Source organism: Thermobia domestica, chromosome 6, assembly GCF_964235325.1.
Source record: "Thermobia domestica chromosome 6, izTheDome1.hap1.1, whole genome shotgun sequence".
Classification (NCBI taxonomy): Eukaryota; Metazoa; Arthropoda; class Insecta; order Zygentoma; family Lepismatidae; genus Thermobia; species Thermobia domestica.
The window spans coordinates 50,539,109-50,551,903 of NC_137459.1; the positions used below are offsets into that span (position 1 = coordinate 50,539,109).

At 36.7% G+C, this 12,795-nt stretch overlaps 1 protein-coding gene across 1 annotated transcript in view; it reads right to left on the reverse strand.

Moving 5' to 3' along the window:
* The window catches only part of LOC145687983 (glycine receptor subunit alpha-2-like), a 1,333,907-nt gene that overhangs the window by 324,500 nt on the left and 996,612 nt on the right, over nucleotides 1-12,795 (reverse strand). Inside the window, exon 5 of the mRNA XM_081761626.1 lies at nucleotides 2,107-2,189. Within this exon, the coding sequence (XP_081617752.1) occupies nucleotides 2,107-2,189 (83 nt within the window). The remainder of the gene's footprint in view (nucleotides 1-2,106; nucleotides 2,190-12,795) is intronic.

The window sequence follows — 12,795 nt, forward strand, 5'->3', positions numbered from 1 at the left end:
CTAAACAGAATATTATGCTGCAAATTCCTTCCTTTTGTTTTATGCGTCTTTTTAGTGTATTCCTAGAGTAATGGTATATTGTACTATAAAGGATTTGTTTATTTAAAAAAATATCAATGTACTGATCGAACTTCTACTTATCTCTACTCACTGCAGGGTCGTAAAGAAAAGAAAGAGTTACTAAATTTGGCTACCAAAAGTCACTAAATCTGGTTAAAACAATGCCGCCGAAATTGGGGTCGCAAAAATTATGTTAATACCTATCTGAAAAAGGGAATGAATACACACAAAAAAGGGGGTCGTAAAAGATAACATGCATACCCCCAAAAAGGAACCGTAAAAGAGAACGAGTTCTATGGGGATAGTCAGTTTTCCATAGCTGGGCGATACACGTGACAAGGTCGTAGACTTGTGTTCGTAATCTCCACTATGTTATATAGGAGTTGAAAAAAAGTGGTCGTAAAAGAGAACGAGTACACCCCAAAAAGAGGTCATAAAGAGAACGAATACACCACGTAAAAGAACGATTTTCCCGATTCATTCGGCGGTTTTCCGGCGTCACGTATCAGGTAGCATTCAGAAATTGAGTCCTCTTCATCAATCAGGGATGACGAATGGGATGTGTGTTCCCAGTTGCGCAGAAACATTTTTTTACACTACTCCTATGGAACTCGGAGGTTGAAAGCCGCGTTCATCAAAGCTCTACATTAACTTCTGTCCATAACCAACTGGATTCAATTTCTACTTTGTATTCCTATTTCTGCAATGTTCATCTCAATAGTGTCTTCCTACCTGCGCTTGGGTCTTCCTAATGGCCGTTTTGGATTGGAGGTTTGAAAGCGTTCCTACTTTCTTTCATTCTGGCTACATGACCTATCCACCTCCTAGACCTCCTAGGCTCCTGAGCCTCCTAAACTTGATCATCCTAACAATGTTTGGTAAGCCGTAAATATTATGAGGTTTCTTCGTTATGAGGTTTTCGCCATTCGTCATTCCCATTCCCCTTTGGTATGAATATTCACCTCACAATTTTATTCTCGAATACTTTCTGTCTGCGTTTTTCCCTCACAGTAATCGACCATGTTAACATACCATACAGGACAACAAGCATGAATATCGTTTTTTGTATTTTATGCTTCGAATTTCGCGACTGAATTCGTGTCATGAGAAATATTTTAACTGAATAACGCGTATTCCCTGTTTTCAGTCGAAATTTGGTTTCTTCGTTGATTTGGTTTTGGTCTGTTAATATTGATACCAGATATTTGAGAGTATCCACTTTGTCAAAAGTATTATTTGACATTTTGATGTGTTCATAATACGATTCGGTGAATTTCCAAGTAGCTATTTAGTTTTTTTTTTCTCGTTTATTTCTAAACTCATGTGTCTGCAATTGTTTTATAAAACCTCTGTATTTATTTGTATTTTTCTCCAATCATCCTCTATCAGATTTGCATAATAAGCAATTGTTATGACTAGATAAATGCCATTCAGCTCTAGGCCCTGGCTACTTATTTTTATTTTCCTTACAGCGTACTCCAGAACAAAATTGGATAATAATGATGACAAAGCATCTCTTTTTCTCAAACCATTCTCGAAATAATAGCTCGTGGGAAAGATTATTTTTACTCGGACTTTACTTTGGGACACCATTTCAACATATCTTAATTAATCTAACTGCTGGTTTTGTATTATTCTAATTAATCTAACTAGCTTTTTATTTTGACCTTCATAATAGATATTTGTGGTCCTTGGTTGTCAGTTTTAGAACATCTGACATGTGTTGTTTATATGGCCTTGAATGAATGACGAGGATATTTGAGAAGGAGTTATCACCAGAGATTTAGAGCAATAGTAGCTCTAGTGAAATATTGAATAAAAAAAAAACTTCCGTGAAATTCACTGGTCCAAGAAGTTTGATATGAATTTGTGCAAAGAGATGACGGATATAAAAATGCCAATGATACCATCTGCTAAAAAAATGTAGATAAATATGTCGATAGGCAAAACAACATGCTAGTGAGTTGCTTAGTTTCTTGAAAAAAAAATAACATATTAATACACAAAAAAATATTGAAACAGGAGAAATGAAAATATTATACTTACAGCTCTCTATCTTCATTTCGCATATTTGAGTGTCGTGTGGATAGCTTTTAAAATTCATAGCGCACGATAATATGAGGGTTAACCTGGAACGAAAAAGAAAAAAATACTTTGAAATATCTGTGTAGTATACCCATTTAAAATCATTAAGTGATCAGTTGCAAGGAGATTGAGTCTGGTAGGGCATATACAGTATAAAATGACATTAGTATATATGGAACGGTAATGCAAATGCATTTCAATAACACCGCTCTGCATTCATTATGGTGTCTTTAAACGAATAGCATTTTCTGAACTAGATTTTTGTATTCATTTCAAATATCTAATCATTTTTTCTCTATCACGTCAGTTTCTTTTGTTTTCTTTTCTTTTTCTTTTTTGAGATTTGGACATATTCAACAATCAACGTTTAGTGGAAAAACTACTTATATCTATGGGAAAACTACTAGAAAACATAAATATATTTCTGTAATTGTTAGAAGATTGACATTAATTTTACTATTGGCGAGTCCTGAGATGTCTTGAGACCTTTACAATCAGATAAGATAACGGGATGATAAAACTATTCGCCGTAGTAATATGTTATTTTGTGTAAAGTGAGTTACTGCCGCGGCAGCTTTTCCATGCTCCTCTAGAAGTGCATCTCCTGATAAATCATTTGACACTAAAGAAAAGCCAGAGGACTCACATTCAGAAAGTGATGATCTTATAATAAGTGACAGTGATAAACCATAATTATTTAACCAACAAGAACTAAATGACTTGACCCGTGATTTGTATTTATCAAAAGGAAGTGCTGATCTTCTAGGTTCAAAACTCAAAGGAAAACTTTTACCCGGGATTACTTTCTCGTGATATAGGCAAAGAGAACAATATATCAATTCTTTTTTGCTGAATATGGATCAATCGTTTACTACCGTGACATACCAGGACATATATAATGGTTTGGTGTGACTTGCAGTACTTCTGGTTGGAGACATTATATCGATTCATTGCAATCAAGTTTGAAAGGCGTCTTTCTTCATAATGACAATATCCTTTGGTCTATCGCTGTTGCACATTCTATTCATATGAAAGAGACGTATGAAAATGTTAAGTGTTTGGTAGATTGTGTGAATTACAGAGATCACCAATGAATTCTGTGTTTCGATTTTAGAGTTATAGACATCATGCTGGGCTTTGATCCGGCTACATCAAGCATCCTTGTTATCTCTGCCCATGAGACAGTTGTGCAAAGGGTGAACAATGGGTTAGGAAATAATGGCCTTCACGAAATGACTTCCTGGGTAATACAAGAAGTCCTGATTACGAACATATTGTAGAGGTGTTGCTGCAACATCTTAGAAATCTTGGGTATAACATGAGTACCAAATTATATCTTTTACGTGCACATTTATAAATTTTCTCATACAATATTGGTGTATATAGCGAAGTACACGGCGAGTGCTTTCTTCAGGACATAAGGGATATTGAAAAGTGGCATCAAGGTGGTTTGACCACTAATATGATGGCCGACTACTGATGGTTACTGAAAAGGGAGAATACAGGCGTTGTAACTTCTGTAAAAATGGCAAAACGAAGGAAATTGCTTCATAAATTGTAGGCTTTTGTATGATTGTTTGTACAGTCAGAAACAATAGTAAGTATACGCAGAACTATAATTTCTTACACCTCCAACTTATACTTAATATTGTTTCTGACTGTACATATTCAAGTTAACTATGACATTTGTTTGTATGTGTATGTGTTTAGTTGCTTTTGTCATTTCACAACCACTGTATGTACAGTAGAGCGTCGATTATCCGAACGTCGGTCAACCGAACGACCGCTTAACCGAACTGTGTACTCGCTCGCACCTGTTACTTTCCCACCCTACCGTCCATCATCCCCCTCACTCCCAAACCAAGTTTCCCACAGTAGTCGCCGCACTGAGCCACCGCTGGCGGAACATTGCTTCTAATGGGGCCTTCATAAGGCGCTGCTGACCGGCCAAGCCGCCAGTCGCTGTGTTTCAACAATCAGCACACTTCTGTCGGTTTGTCACTGGCTGTAGAAGTACAGTCCAGTACAGTGCAGTACAGTACAGCACAGCACAGTACAGTTCGATTATCCGAACAAACCAGTTTTCCGAACACTCATGTCCCCCAATTACTTCGGATAATCGACGCTCTACTGTACATGAAAAATATATATTATGTATTCCACTTATATTATAATGTAGTTTGTAAGTATTGATATAAACATAGCTCCCATTACCAGGAAAACGTGAGATGGTGGGGGAAATTGATGTTATATTCGTAACCAGCGCCCTAAAATTATAAGAAACCGCCACTCAAACCAAAAGCATTGGATTATTATTTTTTTTTTTAATACAGAGCAATGTAATGGCAACAATACCGTAAAAGTAAGAATTAATTCATGAATACCGGTAATTGTAATTTTCTTACAGTTTTCTTTTTATCAGGTAAACTAACAGATATTGACAGGGATGATGTTATGATTGTTATGATTTTTTCTATTTCGTAATAGTTTTACAGGCGTAAAGATATTTTAGAAAGTATTGAAATATTTTCCCCTCATCCACTCGTTTCTCCTATACAAAGTATTAGTATTAACAGAAAAAAATCTACTAAATATTAGCACATGATAACATCTTCCCCTTTGCACACCAAGAGGGTAATCTCTTTTAATGGATAAGGAATAAAGTTACTTCAGAAAATATTGAAAGATGCAGAAAGTATTGAAAATTTGCCATGTAGATTCAATGTACAGAGTAAATTACTTGTCTTCTAGAAACCTATCTCAGTAATATGACAGAACGAGTTTCAGTTCCAGGTTATTTTTCCGACTTTATTCCAGTAACTTCTGGAGTTCCTTAAGGCAGTGTTCTGGGTCCTGTTCTATTTCTATTATACATGGACGATCTGCCTTCTCTGTTCACAAACAGCTCTACCAATATTCTTCTATTTGCTGATGATTGCGAACTCTACAGACAAGTTAAATCAGGGTACTATGCTCTTGCTCTTCAGCATAATGCTTCAATTCTTCTCAACTGGTATAACTCTTGGAAACTTAGTTTAAACATCGAAAAATGTGCTTCTCTTACGATTGCTCTTAAAAAAGGAACCTATATACCACATCTACAAATTGCTCGTAAGAACATAAATTCTTTCACCTCTTTCAGAGATCTTGGTGTTATCATTAAGAATAAGCTTACTTTTGCTGATCAAACGAGTAAGTACAATATCTTGTACTGCAATGTGGAAACTGGGATTCCTTTATCGCTTCACTGACATAAAAATATCCTAATTCCTTAAGCTTGTTCTATAAGAGCCCTATTATAATAGGCAATTGGTTACACTACTGGCGGAGCAACCAGTAGACGGAGGACGTGACGGGGCATTGACAGCCTATTACACTAGGCCACTGGTGACGCCACCTGTAGCAGGTTCAAGAGTTGTTCGATCATCGGCGCTCGCTCTGTCACTCATCAGATCGCAACATACAGTATTATCACTCTGTGTATCGTTCTTCTTTGATTCGCTAGAAAATGGAAGTGACAATGAAGGTCATGGCTGAAACGCAGTGAAGAAAACCGGAGAAGACAAAATACAGGAATTAGACAAACTAGTGGACAATAAAGTGAACACTGAAGATTTTATTTGTGCAATTGAAAAATATCTTTCAATTTAGGGGAACAGAATCGAAGACTACAGTAACAGAAATATTAAATTAAATGTGGAAAAATCAATTTTAGAGTTATTCACACCAGATTTTGAAGAAAAAACCTGTGGCTGTGAAGAATATATTGATAAGGTATCAGAATATAATATAATTTTATCCTAGGTAGGAACGTGAGTTTACCCTTTAACGATAAGATAAGATTAAATAACGATAAGGTTATTGATATTTATTATTCAAGTTCGAAGTAAGATACAACCTACGAAAGTTATTTACTGTTTGACTGCACTCAAATTTCAATAATCGGCTAACTCAAGATAGTTGGTAAAATCCATTTTCGCCTTTTAAGAGTGTTGAAAATGAATCTGTTGTAAACTACGTTTTAAATGAATGTGTTGTGAATTGAACATTTACTTATTTTTTTTAATACTGCAGTGTTTTAGTCGGTATGTGTATTCAAAGCTGAATAAGTTGTAATCTAAGCTTAGGAGGGAAATCGAGCCATTTTTCTCAGATGGTAAATCCAAGAATATAACATTTATTCGTTTATTTTTTAGTAAATCACGAAATATAACAAAGAATTTGATTTAGGATTTAGGATTTAGATTTCTGGGCTTTCGGCATCTAAGGCCATTTAGCCCGTCACGATTTGAGGGATGACGTCCCTCGGCGAGCACACAATCCGGGGAAAGGGAAGGAAGAAAGGATTGGGGAGGGAAGGAGGCGGCCTGGGACCTATAAGTTAGGTACCACCCCGGCATTTGGCTGGTGTGAATGAGGAAAACCCAGGAAAACCTCATTCAGGGTGGCTGGCCTGAAAAAGCGTGTTACACTTTTTCGACCGAGTGACCCCACCGGGAATCGAACCCGAGACCGCTCGCACCGAAGGCGAGAGCAACAAAGAATTTGAGTAGAAAATAACATCCATTTCCGGGACAAAATAAAACGAAAACTTAATTTCCCTATCTATAGGTAATGTCCCCACCTATTCTACCAGTCTCCTGTTTTGGTGGAAGAAACGGTGCAGTTTTACTATAATGATCTATAGATTGTAAAATGTACAAAAAATCGGGAAAGACTTTAATTTGCCCATTTTATGTCGAGAACAGAACCCAACAAACCTCTACGGGGCTTCTTACCCGTTCCTACTACTATTTGTACTATGGATCCGTATAGTAAAACTGCAAGGGAAAAACTAAATAGTATATACACATTTGGGCAACATTTCGATAGTGTGTAAGGTGACCATTACTTTTACCACATTACAAATGTTACTACCGTTCAGTACACTCATGGCACTGTGAATTTCTTAAATTGACATTTTCAGCATCAAATACTTTCCAAAAATAAGTTATTTCATACATATTACAAGGAACGTGTGAATCAAAACTTATTTTGTTACCTACAGCGCGTCTGATACAATTCTATTAACAACTCGTTGCAAAGTGTTATATAATGCCCGGTCACAATTTTGCTACAGTACCTTTGCACTTATCACTTTCAAATACGGTCCATTTGCCATGGAAGAGCTCCTTCTGCACTCAAAAAAGTAGTCAGCAAATTTACTCCTTAACTTATACGCTTTCTTTGTTGGAGGTTCAACAGCCGGATTCATATCGAACAAACCCTCTACTGTTAGGTATCTTGTATTTTGAAATCGTCTCTTTCTCTTACAAAATTATGTAGGACACAGCATACTCTTATGATGGACTCATATAATGACAGTACTACGTTTAAAGGCCGGTGAAAAGTCTTCCATTCATTTGCGAGGATTCCAAAAGAGCACTCAATATATCTTCTTGCTCTACAGTCTGTAATTTAAAACACGTTTCTTAGCGTTAATACATTTTCCTGAGTAAGCCCTGAGAAAAAATGTAGTTGATAAGACAAAACCCTCCTCTGCCACAAAGACAAAGGGCATCGGCTCTTCCATTCGTGTCAAGGAGTTATGTGCTGCAGGAATATTTAACGTGTTGTTTTGTAGCTTTTTATAATACACACTATCTTTCAGTGCTGTTGAGTCTGCTCATATCCCATAAGCATCGACATCGATAAAAATGAACTTGTAGGATGCATCACACAGTACCAGTAACAGCATTGAACAGTAGTTCTTGTAGTTATAATACAAATAGCCACTACCATCGGGCTTCAAACTTCTGACTTGTTTGCCATATATTGCACCAAGACAATGTGGAAAATTCGATTTTTTCATAGAACTTAGACGCCTTTTCAACCAGAATCTTTCAGTCGTATCAGCAACGCTTATTTGTCTCACTAGTTTCCGTATTGCTCCGCAAACTTGCCTAATGATAACAGAAATTGTTGGTTGACTTATTCTGTACTGGTAATAAAGATCAACCATTGATGTTCCTATTGCCATATACCTGAAAATAAAATAAATTGTGTAGTAAATGACGCAACCTCGATGCAAAAACACGCATACATACACCACGGTCATAGCAAATGGATTCAGAGCCCATATGTAACATACGAGTATGTTATTTATCTTCCCATCTCCTTATCTCTATCCCACTTTCATTTACTAAACTTTTTAAATAGAGTTGGTATTTTTCTTATGTTCACATCTTGACATTTTACTCTGAGTTTATAAAATTGTTACATAAAATTGTTGTAGAAAAAGTTACTATTAAATTCGTCAAATCCTCTTACAGATTATGCAGTTACAACCCTAATATTGTAAAATAAAATTACCCTACAAATTGTATGTTAATTTTGGACCAATACAGTCATGTACAATGATTTAGATTAGTAAATAACATATAGCATTTGAATACATTTTTTCTTGATTGTTTGAAATATAATGAGTTCCATTAAACATTTTTCGGCCCATTTTATAAAAACAAATCTTGTTTGGAATTACCCAGAGCATTGTCACAGCTACTCTGGTGGCACATATGGGCCTGGTATACACATAATTGCATCGTGCAAATATGTTTTGATCCCACACGTAAAATATTTTCCATCTTTTCAGTGACAATCCTTCAGAAAAAGTGGGAAGGGATTCGATCATGGTACACACGGGAGCTGCAAAGAAAGAAGAATCTAAAAAGTGGTTCGACAGCGGCAAGACACAAACAATATATATACTGTATATATATTGACAGTTACGTTTTCTAACACTTATGCCAAAATCCAGAGCAACAGCATGGAGGAGGCAACTGATAATTCAGATACTAGACAAGAGAAAGAGGATAGATTCGAAATCACTGATAGTGCAGTGCAGCAGGACATCAAAAATTACACACCTTGAATTAAACAAAACAAATAAAAGAGAAAGCGACGATGATGAATTAATATCTGTGCTGAAGCAGAAAATCGTCTCGGAGGAAAAATCAAAACGTGAAAAGTAGATGAGAATAAGCTATTTCTCCTATCCCTCGTATCAGAAGTTCGGAAGGTTCCCGCCGAGAGAAAACTTAAATCACGTGCAGATATAATTGCAGCAGTAGCGGCTGCTCAAGCTCTCCCCCCCCCCTCCGGCATGGCCACCCTCAGCACATCCTCAAGAAGGTGCAGCTTCTATGCAACACCCAAGTTACAGTCAGTTCCCACTCCCAGCAGTTCAAAGCGGTTCAGTTTCTTCATATACCCCATCGACGGGTTTATTTGCATCCACGGATGAATCAAAAAGTGTCAGTTCCCGGTTGAGTGATTATTTGCTATTCAATTAGATCCTCTTTTCATGTGATATGATGGAAAACCATTAAACATATTTGCATATTGTTGTAGGATGTACTTTGACATCAATATTGTACTTCTACTACTCCACTCTGAAGCAACTCTAATATTTTTGTATTATTTGTGATGCTAAATAAATCTGTATAAAGGTATATGCTATTATGAATATATATGCTTGTTTTATCCCGAATATTTCTTTATATTTAAAAAAAATATACAGATTCATTATTGGCAAAGTGTAATGTATTCTGAATCTCAACCAATACTTTGCTTATATTGCAGAAAATTATAACATAATATTAGCTCACTAACTTAAAGTAACTACTAATTTTTCTCCGGATGAAATACACTTTTTCATCTTTGTATCAACATTTTTTATATTTTGTTCACAATATAGCCCAATAGTTTTAAAAAATGCTGACTTTGGCATTCGAAAGTAACTTTTAGAAAAATAGTGTCGTCCGCACAAAGATCATCCAATAATGTGTAATATAGACCTTTATATTCCCTTGACATCAATAGTGAGTGTACGTGCACTGAAAAAAATCCATTATCCGGACAGCGGTATATTGTACAAATACAAGGATTCGTTATGTTTACTAAGGAAATCTGTACGGAGCGTACTTTATCCATACGCTACAGAGCTACTGCCTTTAACGCGCTTGGATGTTATATCATGTCGCTGCAGGATGTCTGACATCTAACAATCTTCCGTATTTTATATACGTATACGTATGTTAAATACTTCAGCTATATGTTATATACGTCCATCTGTGTGTGAGGTCCTGACCGCCTATAGACACCTCTTTTTTGCACCATAGATGACGTCATGAAACAACTGTCATATGCTTGCGAGCTGGTTTATAAACGAGGTTGTTTACAAACGGAAAAGAAGAGCGGAAGGAAACAAAAGCCTGGGTAAGTGCAATAGTAAATTATCACTTTAGTTAAATATTCCATTAATTATATATTCCTTTAGTATAACTTGCTTTAATATAGTACTAAACAAGTAATGTGATTTATGACTACAATTCTTACTATTGTAACTCGTTAATGGTTGAGGAGAAAGAAATGGGTTAATCTGAATTTTGAGAAATCTTTGAATATTAATGTTTTGTAACTTTTTACATTTCAAGGTACGCAAAATGAATGTTATGTGTTTATTCTTTCCTTTTTATATGTGACGGTTTATTACTTGATGGAGATTTACTACAGGACTGCTTAACATAATTGCTAAGAAACCGTTTTCAGCGCGAACATTTTCTTGTGTAGTGAAGATTTAGGATTTAGATTTCTGGGCTTTCGGCATCAATGACCTTGTTAGCCCGTCACATGTGAGTTATGTCGTCCCTCGGTGAGCACACTATCCGGGGAAAGGGAAGGAAGCAAACGGCCTGGGACCTATATGTTGGGTACCACCCGGCATTTGCCTGGTGTGAAATGAGGAAAACCCAAGAAAGCCTCATTCAGGATGACTGGACTTAAAAGCTTTTGATACTTTTTCGACCGAGTGCCCCTACCGGAATCGAACCTGGGTCCGCTCGTACCGAAGGCGAGAGCGTTAGCAACTACGCTACGCGGAGCCACTTGTGTCTAGGAAACCTATTTTTACTAGGATATTTGCAACAAAATTTATTTCCTTTCTTTCTTTATTTTTCTTTTTCTTTTTGTTTTTTAACAATAAAACAAAACATATTTTACAGTCTCACTGAAATTTAAAAACAGCAGTCAGGGAGAGCTCACGTTTAAGGTTCTTTTTGTTTTGTTTTGTTTTGCTTGTTATGTTCTCTAGTTAACTAATGTTTGAGTTTCTGAGAATTACATTATTATTATTATTGTTTCATAATTTTCGAACCAAAAATTAGATGTTTTTCTTTTTTTCCTTGTGTTGACGTCATTGTGGCAAGTTGGGGTGTTTGTATCGTACCTTGGCATTAATTTGGTTACTAGCACATAGTTTCAAGGTCATAAGTTGTAGGCCGCTTGAAACAGCTATTACACAGTTTGAAGAGTTAGGAGTGTCAGGCGTTTGACTTGCAGCTTTCGTTACAGCGTCTAAATTGCAGTATTGGATTGCGTCCAGCTTCTATGGCTGGTAAAAAAGTTATATCGCTTTCGTAATATGTTAAGAAATACAATGTAACAGTTAGGTATAGTATATATGACTAGTTTAATTAGTCGGAAATTACTCTGTTTCCTTGTCTTATTCTTTCGATTATGTTTAAGTACTGTGTCTTCATAGTATTGTTTCACTATTTCTAGAAGGAATTAAGTATTAACGAAGTAAAGAATAAGCAGAAGCCCACTTTGATTGACGTTTACTATTTCTCATACTTCATTGAGAATGTTTTGATCCCCAATTGCGCAAACTTCTAGTATGTGTGTGTGTTTCTTTTTGTTGTTGTTGCTTACACTGCTTTAGATATGAGCTCTTTCATCGCTAAGCGGTTAGCGTACGCGCCTTTGGTGTGGGAGACCCGCGTTCGATTCCCGGCGGGAGTGGTTCGGAGTCCATGTTAATCAGTAAGTCCCCGTCTCATACAGCCTCGTTGCAGAAAAGGATATTAAAATCAACTCAGCACTGCTTTACAGATGGAGTTGTTTGATTCAGGGTTCGAATGAAGCTTTTTACGGGAAGCAGGCACGCAGCCAAGGGGTGGGTCCAGACCCCCCCCTTTCGGAACCAGAAATGAAAAATATTAAGGAAAGATGAAACAGAAAGAAACAGATGAATCAGCCTCAAAAATATAAAGCTACAATAAGCGTTTTGGTTACTCTTTCTTACGAGGAGCTTTGTGTGGAGGAAACGGGAGGGGGGGGGCGGATCAAGTTGAAATTGGATATTATTGTAACGGAAAATTCCGAATTCCATCTAGCTCCATGTTAACCGTATGCAGCGGCGCAAATCTGTCTTCAACATTGGGAGGGACGGGTAAGACAGTTCTCATAATTTTTTTAAGGATGTTCAAAATATTTATGAAGTTGAAAAACAATGCTGCGGAGGATCAGGGGAGCAGAGTTGTCTTCAAAATTGTGAGGCGGGCAGATTTAAGGCTTATTCTGGGGCGGGGACATCAATTTCATCTTACTTTCCTTTGTGGCAATCGGACACAAATCATCACATTTCTCTCCAAAAAACGCATTTCAAATCGGATTATTGAGGGGAAAGTCCCCCCAGTTCTAAGATTGGAGGGGACATGTCCTCATCCCCCCGGAATTTGCGCCAGTAACCCTATGGACTACAAATGACGATCGATAAACCGGTTCTTTCAGATAGCCTGTCAGAACTTAAGCAATGCCCAGCATTACCAA